Source organism: Euprymna scolopes, chromosome 6 (genome assembly GCF_053919585.1).
Source record: "Euprymna scolopes isolate OS-2025 chromosome 6, ASM5391958v1, whole genome shotgun sequence".
Classification (NCBI taxonomy): domain Eukaryota; kingdom Metazoa; phylum Mollusca; class Cephalopoda; order Sepiida; family Sepiolidae; genus Euprymna; species Euprymna scolopes.
This window is the reverse complement of record NC_136487.1, coordinates 143,416,748-143,432,908: the sequence shown is the minus strand read 5'-3', so window position 1 is coordinate 143,432,908 and position 16,161 is coordinate 143,416,748. Positions and strand designations below refer to the sequence as shown.

The 16,161-nt window shown below is 31.9% G+C and overlaps 1 protein-coding gene across 9 annotated transcripts in view; it reads left to right on the top strand.

The window, feature by feature from the left end:
- Positions 1-1,071: 1,071 nt before the first annotated feature.
- The window catches only part of LOC145278018 (monocarboxylate transporter 14-like), a 98,757-nt gene continuing 83,667 nt past the window's right edge, over positions 1,072-16,161 (top strand). For 5 of the 9 annotated variants that reach the window (XM_080130214.1, XM_080130213.1, XM_080130220.1 and 2 more), the window contains exon 1: positions 1,072-1,293. Coding sequence is in view for 1 of the 9 variants with exons in the window: in XM_080130216.1 (XP_079986342.1) it covers positions 1,260-1,293 (34 nt within the window). In the remaining 8 variants the exon portion in view is untranslated. The remainder of the gene's footprint in view (positions 1,294-16,161) is intronic. The other 4 variants (XM_080130216.1, XM_080130218.1, XM_080130217.1 and 1 more) reach the window with 1 other exon arrangement.

Sequence of the window (16,161 nt, the reverse complement as noted above, 5' to 3'; positions counted from 1 at the left end):
TCCTTAAGATTCCTAAAGGGGCTTGATAATTGACAGAGTAGTTTGGTAGATACCATTTCGCGGACACATAGGCAAGTTTATTTTTATAATATTCTCTGTCAATTTTTAATCTACAGACTTGAAACTTGATATATGGGAGAATCGGAACTGTAGAAATAATTCAGTTCGGCTTTTAGCTGGTAAAAATAGCTGTTGACGGTTAATTTGAAAAAAAATATTAGAACTTGGCAGATGTAAGTCGACTTAACGCGCAAATATGCACTTGTACGTTTAACTTCGTTCATTTTTAAAGTTTTGATGGTCATATGTCCTTAGGTCAGATGATAGCGAATACTGCTAGAGAGTTAAGTAGTTTTTGTCTTCATTCTAGTTAATGGCCCACAATCATATTTCTTAACTTTTTAAATAACTTTTATATATTGGGTCTAATGTAAAAATCAATAGAAAATTAGCTCTATAAAAATAAATACGAAATATGCATGAATTATAATATCATATTTAAACGCATTTTACGATCAGATAACGCTGAGCATATGCTAGTATATATATATATATATATATATATATATATATATATATATTATGGCTGTTTAGCTTAGTTTCCTAGAAGTACATCCACTGAAACAACATGTGTCTATCAAAAAGTTCTGAATGAGTTAACAGAGCAGGTATATTAAATTTATTTATACAAACATTTCGAGGGAAATTATTGGCCTGAAGACGTAGTCTCCCCAATAATGAGTGATTACAGAAACATGTATGAACATATGTAGCCATCAATATTTGTATAAATAAATTGAATACATATATATATATATCTATATATATATATATTCAATTTATTATTTTATATATATATATATATATATATATATATACTTTTTTTCGTCTTTGCACACACACACACGCGCGCACCCCCCCCCACACACACACACACACACATATATGTTAGCACATTTATGGCGTTGATTAGTAACTACTATAAACATTAACCCCGCCCCATACCTTTTCAATGACTTAATAATATGCTAGATATTTTAATTACCCAATCAGTTATAAGATAGAATACAATAAAAAAAACAAACAAACAAAAGAACACGCTGCCATTTTTGCTATATTGCATGATACAGCTTTTTCGTTTTAGCTTAGCTTTAACTTAATATAAAGCGTATCTCTTACTCGGAGAAAATAAACCCTCCAGATTTTATGACATCGTCAAAGTAACTTGATGTACGTTTAGGTTATACAAGTATTTTAACATGCGACCTGGAGGTAACCATTTTAAAATATATTGTAAGTACAATATCTCACCATTTCTTGTTTACATTGCTTAAAAAAAAAATTATTTTCAGAATCTATATTGTTATTTATGCCAAGGATTAAGTAAAACCTATTTTGAGCTTGTGGACTTTCGAGATGAGAATTAATAATTCTACGGATTACTGTTCCCACCTTGAATGTTATTCTTATTAAATGAAGCAGTAACATGTTAAATTTCCTTGTTAGTTGCTCTGCATTCAATCATTTTTGAGAACTGTTATCCTCATCTTCATAGTTGTTATTCTTTCGCCACGTTTCGGCCAACTCATCCTCCGGCCTTCAATAGGTAATTAACTGCGACGTGATACAAATGCTGAGTCTTGTAATTGTATCCGCAGTAATTACCGCCTTTCATAGTTGTTGTCTAACCACGGTTTAGGGCAACAAATCCTCTGGCCTGCTTGGGTAGGATTGAAACCGCTATCTTAAAACGATGTCCACCTGGAGTCCCAACGCTCTGGCCACCTGCGTCATAGGCATTGAAGAACAATCAAGTGTTGCATTTTATGGTCTTATAAATCCAATTTTGTGTTCTTATCTGGTCTACCATTGTCGAATGGTATTATTATCATCATTACTATTGTTTTGTTGATCTTTGAAATCCTGAACTATGAATTCTCATCTTATAGGATTAAAAAAATCTTAGTTATTATTGAAATAAGTGCCAAAAGATTAGTTAAGACATGATAGTGAGATGTATTGATTAGGTCTGATTACATTTCGGTGAGGTTAATTTTTGTATTATTATTATTATTATTACTAGTGGGGGTCGCCCAACCTTGTCCTATCGTGAAATACGCTTAAATATATTTTATTTCATGCAGATTTAGTATATATATATATATATATATATATATATATATATATATATATATATGGTAGATTATGGATACTCGCTGCAAAGCTGTCTGCGTGTAGAATTTTGTGGCAAGAGTTGCGAAATCTCCAACCACACCTCTGAGTAAGCATTGTTATATATCAGTGGCAAGTAGAGGTTCAGGACGACTGGAAACTGGAGATAAGTTGTATATATATATATATATATATATATATATATATATATATATATATATATATATATAGTCATCCACATACAGTACTGTTTCGCTGTTTCACAGCTCATCAGTGCGGCTAGACAGGCAACTACCTCATATATATAAAAGTGACCGTGTCTGTTTGTGTGTCTGTGTACATTTCCCTACGCAATAACTCTGTCAATTTTCAGCCTACAGACTCGAAATTTGATATACAGGGTACTGAGATTTGGGAAAATCTATGTGATCGGGATCAAAGTTCAACGATTTGACGTTTGAGAACTCTACCAAACTCCTCCAACAATTTTGGGTCTAAACACTTGAAATTTTAGATATAGGTTCCTTGGACATGGATATAACTTAATAACTTGATTTGATCCCAAAACAATAAATGTTAAGGGGTCATAATAGGGGTCAAAGTTAAAAAAAATTGACCGTTTTTTTTGCTCAGTATACACCTCCAAACACCCGGGCAAGGCCGGAAACCCATGCTAGTATATATATATATATATATATATATATATATATATATATATATATATATATATATATATATATATATAGGGTGGGCCAAAATAAGGGTCCTATTTTTAAAAATTCATAAATTCATGTAAGTTTAAAGAAGTGTTTTTCGGCCAAAATTTGTTTTGTTTATTTCAAAAAAATCTCGGAAGGGTCAGTCTACACACACATAAAGTTTGGTGAGTTTAACTTTTATTTTGTGGAAGTTATTCAAATTTAAAGATAGGACCCGTATTTTGGCCCACCCTGTATATATATATATATATATATATATATATATATATATAATATATATATATATATATATACTATTGATTTCAAAAGTTAATAAAATGACTTGGGTGCCCTCAGCTAGAATCACAACCAGAACACTCCAGCCCCATTCTCTATAGTTTGAGCTTTTAACAGACAGATAAGAAAGATTTAAAATTAAACCACGTTTAGGTATGATTTGTTTACGCAAGCGCAAAAGTAATAGAAATATGTCGGCAAGTTGAGATGAACATTTTTGTATTTCAGCTTACCGACATTTTTCTGTACGCGATATTCAACCATCCAAAAAAAGATTTTACTTGTTATAAAAACCACCCGTGGGTGTATGATTACAATTTACTATTAATTTCAGTGTAATGTGACCTGTAGTTTAAAAGTTTATCGGTTAAACATTTACACCCAAACACCACACACATACATACATCTATAGCTTTTATTTATATAGATTACTAGTTAATACGAAAGAAAATCTCTCTCATTTATTCGTATCGATGATAACACGTAAACGTTTTTTTTTTTTTATATAATTTTTTTTTTATCTATTAAATGTGGCTTTACAGAAGGTAAAGAAAAAAAATCAATTTTATGTTTCACGTCGATCCCCATAAGAAAAGAATTATTTAAATAAACTGAAGCTAAATATTTGTCTTGGGAATAATACACTATTATAACACAGATCTTATGTATATTAAAATCAATACAGCCATTATTTTTAGTCCCCTAACAAAAAGAGGGTGGACCTGTAAATTCACCCTTGTCCGTTCGTCCGTTAGTTTGTCCGCACTTTTCTCAATAACTATGCCTTGGAATTTTTTGAAATTTTTGCACAAACATTAAACATGATATGAGTAAAAAAGTAATAGAACGAATTTTCCGGGAAAACTCTGGTTGCCCCCTAGGGGTGCCTTTTAGGTTAAAATGGCTAAAATTGTCACTTTTGTGCTTATTTAAAACAACTGATGCCTCGAATTTTTATAAAACTTTCTGAAAAGTTGTAACTTACTGATTTCTATATAATTTTGTTTGTCTATACTTCTCGATAATTCTTGGGTGTGCGCCAGGGGCTCTTTAACGGTTGATAAAAACACTCCATTTTTGGGACTATTTTACTATATTTGTCCAAAGTTTTCTGTGTATGTCTATTTAGAAGTTTTGCATGGTGCTGAACTCAAATTCGAATATGTTAGGGCCTTGGCGACTTTGGGAGCTAAATGGGCGGGGGCAAATGATGGACTTAGTAATTTTTTCTTGCATGATGCAGAACTCAAATTTACATATGTTAAGGTCTAAAACTGCACCGTTTGTTCATTTTCACCAGGATTTAATGTCCCCTGGGGACTTTTGGGGCTAAATGGGGGGTGGGGATGTCATTTGTTTCATGCCTCGTTCACTGTGCACTCACGCGGGACCATGCATGCTTCACTTGTTTTACGTAGGATTTATCACTCATCGAGGCTTAAGTGCTACTCGAGCTTAAGGATTAATGAAAGTACACTGGGATAACAACATATTAATACTTAGTAGCAGAATTAATTATTTAGGGAAACAGCCCAACAAGAACTTGTTTACTTTAAACTTGAAAGCAACCATATTGTAGTCAGCTGGAAATCTGTCCAGTGGAACAGAGTTCCACAGACGGGCAGTTCTAAGAAAGAAGCTTGGTTAATAGAATATACGTTTAGATTTAGGCACAGATAGAGAGTGTGAGAAACTATTGATGGTCATTGTAGTAAGATAAGTATTTTTTGCGAAATTTTGACGAGGAGGAACCAAAGATTGGAGCTCAGACGAGCACTTGCTACGAATATAACGATACAGTAGAGATAGGCTCGCAACATCTCTTTTGTGGGAAAGAGGTTGTAGAGAAGAAAAAGGCAATCACCTAATAGGTTTTGAAGCCGGTTTTGATCTTTGTTAAGGCAGGATAGGAGTATTCCGAAAAACTCCCGCCGATATATGGCGACAGTACTCCATTTTAACACCCATCTGGCTCTTCATTCAGATAGACTATTCTGTCGGGAATGAGATACTTTCTGGATAGGTAAAATGACGCAGCCATTTTTCCAGCGAGCTTGGCAACAGATTTGATGTAAGTCTTCCATTTCAGGTTAGGAGTAACGGTTAGACTCAGAAGTTTGTCAAAGCAGGGAGCATCTTTTAGCCGAGGGCATTTTATATCAATCGGTGTCAAATGGAGGTGGGGTCAGAGCGTTTATAATGAAAAGATAAAATCTTAATTTTGAATGCGTTAAAATTAAATTGAAAATAAATAAATACAAATGAACAAATAATAGGTTATTAAAATGTCTTAAAAAAACAAAATAGTATGCAAATTAGTGGAATTTGTAATTAATATCGCATATACACCCCTTAAACGATGCTATTTTTTTGTTTTGTTTTCGTTTGTTTTTGGGGCGTATTATTATTATTATTATTATTATTATTACTTACATTTACTCTTAGTGTCGATCATTTTAATCATATATTTTCCAAAGATTATGTTTCAATCACATTACTTATCGTGTCAACCGCGTTCAACATTTACACGGTGCTATAGTTTTGTTTTCGTTTGTTGACAGACAAACAAAGTATACAAACTTCTTATTTTATAAATATCACATTATTAGATGCAAAGGTTGAAACAAAACCAGAAAAAATTCAATTTTTATGGATATGTAGTTTGCTTGAAGCATTGTGTGGGATAGTTATGTAGTAGAGATTTAGAAGGCTATCACAATGCGAGGAATGAGATATAGTCGGTGTTGTTGGAAGAAGACGAAAACAAGTGGCGATTTACAAATCAAAAAGTACATACATATATGTCTATATATACATATATTTATTCAGTTGTATTAAATACAAATGTCTTACTTGTTATGTCTGCGACAATATCCATAATATCGAAAAAAATCCCCTTTTCAAATGGTAGACGTGACAGTTCGATTGAAAGCATGCTAGACGATTGAGCGGAAATTGGATGGCTGTGTGGAGCCTCGGAGCAAATGTAAGGAGGGGGTTTATCTATGGCCTGTTTTAAGTAATTAACATAATTTTGTTCTTTTTTTTATAAAAAAATTTGTATGTATATATATATTATTTATTTTCTTAGTTTATAACTTGTTGGTTTAGCGTAAGTTTTTATTTAATTTTGTATATTCTATGTTCATTTTGTTGTCTTTATTATTACTATTATTCTTGTTCTTCTTATTATTATTTCTGCTGCTCTGTATTATTCATTTATTTGTTTAATTTAATTAATGGTGTTTATTTGGGTTTGAATAGGGTGGTTAGCTTAAATCAAAAGGGTTTTTTTAAAAAAATTGTTTATGTTACTTCAGATAACTATTTTTTTATTATATATATATATATATATATATATATATATATATATATATGCCCCATCTTAGCGACAAGATCACAACGGCTATTCGCAGGGCTATCAGAAAGGAGGGTTTCAAGATGCAACTAGCCCACGCCGGACCATCCCTTACACAGCAGCTTTCTAAACGCAAGCACAACGAGGACCTACCACCATGCACACTGACAAATTGCCCCGTATACCCCGCAACCATATGCCATCGCACACATGTAGTCTATAAACTAGAATGCTCTGCCTGCGGAAAAGTTTACGTTGGCAGCACCACAAGACCCCTACACATAAGAATCAAAGAACACACACAAACACAAGTATTATCATTCCACAAACACCTCAACACCTGCAGAAACACTAATATATCTATTAAAGTCGATATTTTAACCACAGAACGCAATATCGGGAATCTTCACATAAAGGAATCATTACTAATATCCAAATTACGGCCAGACCTCAACAACAGACTGGAGCTCGGATCATCATACATTATATAAGTTTACATACGGCTCCTACCAAAGACTTACCATTACAACCTTAACCCATTAGAACAGGTACACCACTGCCCACCGCTCACACACCAATTCACAGTCCAGACAGGGCCTTACTAAAAGCCCCCTCCCATATAAATTATATATAAAAATAAAAGAAATTAAATAAAGAAGTAAAAAACAGCGATATATAAAAAAAATAATAAAAATAGTTAGCTGAAATATCATAAACCAATTTAAAAACAAAAATACCATTTGATTTAAGCTAACCCACCTATTCAAACCCAAATAAACACTAACAACAAACAAAAATAAATTAATAAACAAATAATAATAAAGAATTAAATAGAAAAAATGTTCCATCTATAACCACTTATAGTTTTATTAAAATAAATAAATTAACAATTCCCAAGGAAGGCCAATCCAGCGCCTCGGTCTCAGCTATCTTCCTATTCCTGACAACCGCACCCCTAACCTAAACACCCAAACAGCCGACTGAGAGCGCCCAATCCCGCATCCCCTCCCCTCCTCTCTCACCCCCTTCTACTTCTCTCCTTCAAAAGCCAACCTTCACCAGCCTGCTAGCGACTTGTGTGACCTAGATACACCAAGTCATTCCACTGAATATGCTAGGATGTTAATAAATTAAACAAATAAATGAATAATACAGAGCAGCAGAAAAAATAATAAAGACAACAAAATAGATAAAGAATATACAAAATGAAAAAAAAAGCTTACGCTAAAGCAATAATATATATATATATATATATATATATATATATATATATATATATATATACAAATATTTTTATAAAAACAAACAAAAATATGTTAATTACTTAAAACAGGCCATAGATAAACCCCCTCCTTACATTTGCTCCGAGGCTCCACACAGCCATCCAATTTCCGCTCCATCGTTTAGCATGCTTTCAATCGAACTGTCACGTCTACCATTTGAAAAGGGGATTTTTTTCCGATATTATTCTGGATATTGTCGCAGACATAACAAGTAAGACATTTGTATTTAATACAACTGAATAAATATATGTCTATATAGACGTATATGTATGTACTTTTTGATTTGTAAGTCGCCACTTGTTTTCGTCTTCCAACAACACCGACTATATCTCATTCCTCGCATTGTGACAGTCTTCTAAATCTCTACTTCAACTTTTATTATTTTGTCATTATTTTTTCTTAGTCTAAATATATGACCTTCAAATACACGACATATTGCTTTTAAAAATTGGCCTTCCTAACGTCTGACAGATTGGCCTTTTTAGGTCAAATTTTACCTTTTCTACGCTGGATTAACATAGTTCCATGAAAGGAAAAGGACAAATTTCGCCGTAAAAAGGCCAATCTGTCAAACCTTAAAACGACCAAATTTTAAAACCAATATGGCGACCTCGAATGTCGTACAGTTAGTCTAACACAAAAAGACAAAAAAAAAATGAATTTTTTTCCGATATTATTACAGCGTTTGGGTCAATTAATGTGTTTTACATAAAAATAAATAGTTTTATAATTTTTATGTCTGTCAAATAATTCACGCCGGTAAACTACACATTTACCGTAAATTACATTTCTTACGGAAACACTTATTTTTCATATATTTTTTTTAGGTACTTCTCTATTCCGGACTCATTATTGGCACTGCTCAGACATTAATTTTGTAAAGTAAATTTTTACCTTAGCCCCACTTCCACAATTTTCTTTAAAATGACAACTTTTTAAATGACAACGTTAAAATGACGACGTTTTCGACTATGCTGAATAAGACAAATTTTTTTAAATTTGGCGAAGACAGGTAGTTTTCGAGATATAAATACATACATTATACTCTGTACTTTAGTGGCCGCCAGATTTGTAAGCATGCACGATAAAAAATTTACTTCTCTCGGACCGACACTGTCACCCCGAATTTTGTTTTGGATTTATAGTCTTTGCGGATGAGTATGCTGACAACAAATATCAAGGTTACATTATGGGCAAATACTTTGACAACTCCCCACTCATAAAATGGTGTTTATATTCTGAAAGCCGTTCTTACCATGGCGAGGCTGGGGATGTCTATTCCAAAATCCGTTCCTACCATGAAGAGGTTGGGGTGTCTATTGCGAAAGCCGTTATTAACATGAGGAGGTTGGGAGTGTCTATTCCAATAGTGGTTCTTAACATTAGGACGTTGGGAGTTGGCAACCAATAATAACCGTAGTTTAATTTTTTACGAGGGGGGGCATGCTTCTACTGGGCAACGCTGGTTAACAGGCCCTGCTAGTATTATATAAAAGTCACTTTGTGTATGTGCGTGAGTTCCTTCCACATAGGTTCCGAAACAGGTTCCCAAATCTCAGTACCCTGTATATACAATTTCGAGTCAGTAGACTAAAATTGACAGAGTTGTTGCGTAGGGAAATGTACACAGACACACAGACACACAGACAGACGCACAGATACACAGACACACACACTTTCACTTATATATATATAGATATATACATACATATACATACATATACATATATATATACATACATATATACATACATACATACATACATATATATATATATATATATATATAGTGTTGGAAATTTTTTAACCTTCAAGGCTATATAAAAAGCTTATATAATTTTTATATTTTTTATCATTCGTTGGAAAACTATTTAGTCAGTACGTCATTGAATCACTTGCAATCAATGCATCAACCTACTCTCTCGAATTCACTATAGCACTAATGTTAATTTAAGGGATCAGTAGTTGTTTGCCATGAAACACTCTTTCGTAGATTTAAAAACAAAACAGTATATTAAATCATGACTCCCCAGCAGTGTTGATCAAATAATACCTCCCTTAATCTTAAGAAAAAGTGTTACAGATATGAGATCTGGCTTCCTATTATTAATTATTTATTAAAATTAAAAATATACAAAGGTTAAAAATATTTATAAATATATACATTTTTTTTTATTTTTTATTTTATTTTATATAATACATTTTATACATTAATAATATAGTTTTGGATTTCCTTTATTAATTTTATACGATTCAAAAGCATCATGATAACGGACACGTGCTTTATTTAACTGTTTAAATATTTTAGTTTTCTCCCCACCTTATTTTATCATCCTTATTACTAAGCTAGAAACTGATAGTATAACATCTGTCAATTTTAAAGTAACGCGAGCTATTCTAAAAAAACTCTGACATAATGGTTCCATAAAACGTAAAAACAGGACAGGTACTATATTTATGCACATACGAACTATTTGAAAGTGGAAAGAGTTTTTTTTATCGAATATTTTATAAAGAAAAATCCCATCCTCAATTTTTATATCTAAATCCAGAAATGTAGCCTGTTGTCCTCTGTTCACAATTCAATTCCAACTCCTTTGGATATATAAGATGTTTCTTTTTTTCCAATTTATCGTTATCGTTTATATATATAAGGTCATCTATACATCTACACCCATGAAAATTATATGTTTTAGATATATCATTTTTTATTTGTGATGACATATATATATGTACTCGAGTCTATGTAAATACAGATTTGCCCAAAATGGTGCAGGATCCAATCTCATTTGGATACATATCGTTTAGAGTAATATTTTATTTCCTATTTGAAAATAGCATTCTTTAATAAGATGACTTATAAGTATTTTTAAAAAACCTTTAGAAACACTAGTTTTGCAATTTTTATTTTTACACCAGAAAGCTTTAGAGTTTGAAAAGTCTATATATTCACCTTTGCCGCCTTCAAAAGCTAAATCTACAGTATCATTAAATTCTTTTATAAATTTTTTTCGTGTGGAAAATTTGTGTTTATGCAATTGGTTGAAAGTATAGTATCTTTTTATCAAGTGTCATAAAATTTTAACCATAGAATAGTATTACAATTCTCAAAAAACCTGCAAAATTTCATGTAGTTTCGTCCCATTGAACGAAAGATATCACCTTTTTGGCAATTTTATAAGTTCCAAATCTCAGCGACTATTGACCAAAATTTAACAAATGAACACTCGTTGAAAAAGTAATAACCTGAATTATTTAATGAACTATGTGACATTTGTCTTTAAGTTCGCACATAAGGGAATCATGCATCATTCAGAGCCTATTTTTGGCGCTTTTTACAACCATAAGATGTTTCAATACAGTAATTTGTTTTCTAGTTTGCAAATGAATTACTATATACCACTATCAGCCGGTCACTGAAGTGTGACCGACAGACGTGTTATAGTAAATGTCTTAAAGCGGTCTCATGAAGATATGAAGATGGGCCAGTCATTAGGGCCTGTGTAGCAAGAAGAAAGTCATACCTGAGATGTTGGATCTGGGTGTGGCTCCTTTCTTTTCTCAAGATGATCTCTTCACCCTGGTGGCATTCTTGTGGGAATCTTCATCTCTTTGTCCTCAGGGCCGCCTTTCGACTTAAGACATGTAGGGAGACATTTATGGCAGACACAAGAAAGACGACACGCGACACAATTGTAATATATATGAGAAATCTTAACTATTTATTTTACAAAATATATATTACAAAAACTTTAACAATTAAAAAACTGGATAATCGGCTTTTCAAAGCAAACTAACCTAACTAGTATTGAGGGAGGGGGTGCTCCCCCCACTTACGGTGAGACAGTTCCAATATCAGAAATAACGACTCGAATTTTGTGGTAATTAATCTGAACAAGTCATTTGAAGAAAAAGACTCTTACTGTGAAAAAAAACTTGTTTCTTGGGCAAAAAAAACAAAAAAACAAACAAACAAAAAAAAAAACAAACTGAACCGTTTTTTTTGTTCGAAACACTCGTGTCAGTCTGTCCAATTATTTTAATAATTGACCATATTATTCGCGTTCTCTTGCTGGAGGTCTTTGACAGCAAGTCTTTAGTTTTATAACATCGTCACATTACAATTGTAGTAATTAATTTGCTGTTAATCCTTTCGCATCCAAATATCTGTTTGAAATGACGAAGGTGTTTTGCCGTAAAAATCTCGCGAATCCATGTATTTCAATCACTTTTGGTGATTGTTTGCAGTGATATCGTTTCAATTCTGTCGTCGCTAATCTGTTGTGTCGTAACACAATAGTAAAAGAAGAAAATCAAGTCAAGGTTAGGTTAACAAACGAAGTGTATTAACATCAAAGGTGTTACAAGAAAGGTCCCCTTTTCTTGTAAGTAAGGAAAACATTAAATAAGTAATAATGAGATTAGATAGACCGAGATTCGAACCTGGTAAGCAAGGTTCGGAAATAGATTCAGTAAGGAATTCGCATTGTTCAAATTAATATAAAATAGTAGATATGTTTGAGTAAAAGGAATTTTGATTGTTCAATTCTTTTTTATGAAAACTGAATTAAAATAAGGTCAGCTAGAAGAACAATATATAGCAAATATAAATATGTTGAAAAATAAGTTAGGTCGAAAAATAGGTTAGAGAAAAATAGGTTAGAGAAAATTCATTGTCTGCAAAAGTGGTTTGGAAACGTGCCAAACACCGCATGTTTGGGCCACGTAGACCGATCACTTGGCCAGACGTCATTGAGAAATGAATTCTCAATATAGTTTGCTAGTTTTAGACAGACAGGGTCGAGAGTCGACAGAGCTGACATTGTCAGATAAGGCAGTCCCCTTTGGAAGCGACGGAGAAAGTTTTAATCGTGTAGTCGACTTTGAATTCTTGGATGTGATCATCATTGCGACCGGTCGAATGTAATAAAAGAACACATCATATTTTGTAACTGTGTCTTGTGTCATCTTTCTACCAAATTGAAGGTAATGTGAACTAATCCTTAATATGAACTTTGTGTCCTCTCATCTTATATGAACTTGTTCCCAAGCATCTTTGTAATGAACCTTGTGTATAACTCATCTAAGTAATGTGTCCCCCTCTCTATCATAAGTAATGATTGTCCTCTTCTCTGTGTATAAGAACTGATAACCCTCCTCTCTAAATATATGTTATAAGAACCACAGACTATAAAGGTATAAATGTCAGTCTCACTCCTCTCTCTTCTCCCCCTCATCAATATACATGTCCGCCATCTCTAGTAAATATGGATGTCCCATCCTATCTCTTTAAAAGACCCCAACTAACACAGGTACAAAGGTAGGAATACGGGTATAACTGACTAGCGCTGAGCTAGGCAGTGGAGTACTGTCGTTCCTTCTCACCGGTATAGACATTACTAGCATTATATCTATCTATATATAGTGAGAACCGGTGTAATTTCCCTTATGCATAGAAAGGCCGGTATAACATATAACGTGTATATATATATATATATATATATATATATATACTTTCCAAATTTCTCGAAACCTGTTCTTTATAAATTATTTCCTCGTGTTTCTAACTCATAACGTTTTCAAATGCATTATGAATAAATGTATCTTTCTTGATAATTAAATATGTGCTAATCTAAGCAATAGTCTATAAGATATTTGTTTAATAATATCTTATGGATTTCTACTGGGTGCTTAAAGATAGGTGTTTATATCGTTTCTCATATATTAGACTGGCATTGATACTTGGTTCAATATGAAATTCTGTTTGGACGCACTAGCTATACTAAGGATATTGGGAACGTTTTCATTATTATATGTCAACTCCATATGTGCAATGTCAATACTCCCTACAACAATTCAAAAAATAAAAGATGCTTAAAAATGGATAAAAACACAAAAATGTAATCGCCCCAAAAACGGTGTATGTAACAATCGTCTTACCAGATATTTCAGCAGAAGAGATACAAAGAGAAGAAGCTATTCTCTGGATATTGAACACTTTTGCGTTGGAAAGAATCTGACACCCCTAAAAAAATATAAAATAAATGAATCAAAACAACTTTTCTTTCTATCAAAAGAGCAGGAAGTACTTGCAAAAAAAAAAAAAAAGAAATGAGGAGTGCTTATCACGTCATGACGTTCCCAAATAAGCCTTTAAAAAATAGTTTTAGTTTAATATGCGTGCGTGGCTTGCGAAAAAAAGCGTCACGAAAAAGGACCGCCCTTCCAGTTGAACGCCATAGAATGATTTTTTTTTTCTAATTTTGACATATTATGTATCCGGGGCATTACTCTTACAGATGGCACCGATAATAATAATAATAATAATAATAATAATAATAATAATAATAATAATAATAATAATAATAATGATGAAAATAATAATTAATACGAAGTCTGTATGGATTAAAATATTTAAAGCGTATTTCACGACCAAGCAACGCTAGTCAGCCTAGTAGAATATATATATATATATATATATATATATATATATATATATATATATAAATATATATATATAAATATATATATATAAATATATATATAAATATATATATAAATATATATATAAATATATATAAATATAAATATATATATATATGTAATAAAATCTCATTGGAAATTAATTCAAATCCTCAAAAACATTAAGAACGTTTAAAGAAAGTATACAGAATTTTTAATTGTGCGACAAGGAGTACAGATAAAGTGAAAAGACCTTATTCGGCGGGGTTTCGAAAAATGAGATTCTTTACTAGAAGTTTGCAAAATATACAATAAATTTTGTAAATTGATGCAATAAATAAACTACAAAGATGAATTGAATCCTATTTGTATAAAAAGATTTTTTAACAGTTTGTGAAGATTTATAATGTTTCATGATTATTATGACAGCAGAAAAGAGTTGAAGTGTGAAAAGATATGGTAAAATCAAGGAAGGCCATGTTATAAACCTCTGATGGAAGAAATGAAATGTAGGTAAATTTTTTATCGCATAGTTTTCCTTAAAAGTGAAATGGATTCCATATTGTGCATTAAAAAAGTGTTTTTCTCAACGTTTGAAGAGAGGATCTTGTGAATATTTTCAAACGATATAAGGTTTGAATTTGTCCGAATGGTCGCGAAAAAATTGTAACGATTGTACACTACTTGTTGCTATCAATCCAATCTTTGTTGTCTTGATTTTATGAAAACGATACGTATATATATATATATATATATATATATATATATATATATAAGAGAAAATAGTTAATAAAACATGTTAAAAGCACTTTGAAAAAGAGTTAAAAACATATTTAATCTGAAAAAGAAACACTTAATAATTTGGTAGTCCTTAATCCGTGGAGTTTCGAAAAAATACTTTCCTTCTCATCAGAGCTATTATAAGATCTATCTCCTATTTGGTTTTATCGAGCTTTTCTATATGGTTGAGATTACTTTATAAATATTTATTCTTTAATATTTATAATATACTTTAGTTTTACCATTTTGGATCATTTTGGTAAATTTAATTGTAATTATATATATATATATATATATATGTTGGCAGCAAGTCGTTATTTAAGCTAGTCTGAATGAGTTCGACAGAGTTACTTCTTTTTCTGATTTTTCTGGATATCTTTTCAATTCGCTGAGTAGTCTTTTTTATTTCAGCTGGCATATTGTATATAATGGCGCCCAAAATTTTTGTTCAGCCCAATTAAATTTAATTCGCCTCTAACCATCCCGCATCCACATTTATAACCAACATTAAGAAAACTATAAAAACACCAAGCTTCAAAGAAAAAGAACACAATAACAACAACGATTGCGCCTACGAAGCGCTTGAGAAGAATATGGCTGGACAAAAACCTTTGGACGCCATATATATAACATGCCAGCTGAAATGAAAAAGACTGCTCGGCGAATTGAAAAGATATCCAGAAAAATCGGAAAAACGAATAGCTCTCTCGCGTTCAATCAGACGTGCTTAAATATATATATAGATATGTTATTTGTTTTTGCTTTTGCAATACATTTTTTAATGAATTTATTTACGAAAGGGCATTTTTACTTAAATGCGAGTTCGTAATAATTTTCTCTTTAACCAGTTTGGTACCCCCACATGGGGAGCGGTATAATATATATATATATATATATATATATATATATATATATATATATATATTGTTTTGAAAATATAATTATCCACTGACACGTGTTTCGTCGTCTACGACTCATCAGAGTGTCTGAATCTATATATCTATCTACCTACCTTTTGTCTCTCTCTCTCTCTCTCTATATATATATATATATATATATATATATAACTTGAGGTTGCTATTTTTCAAAGGTAGGGTAACCAATGAAATAT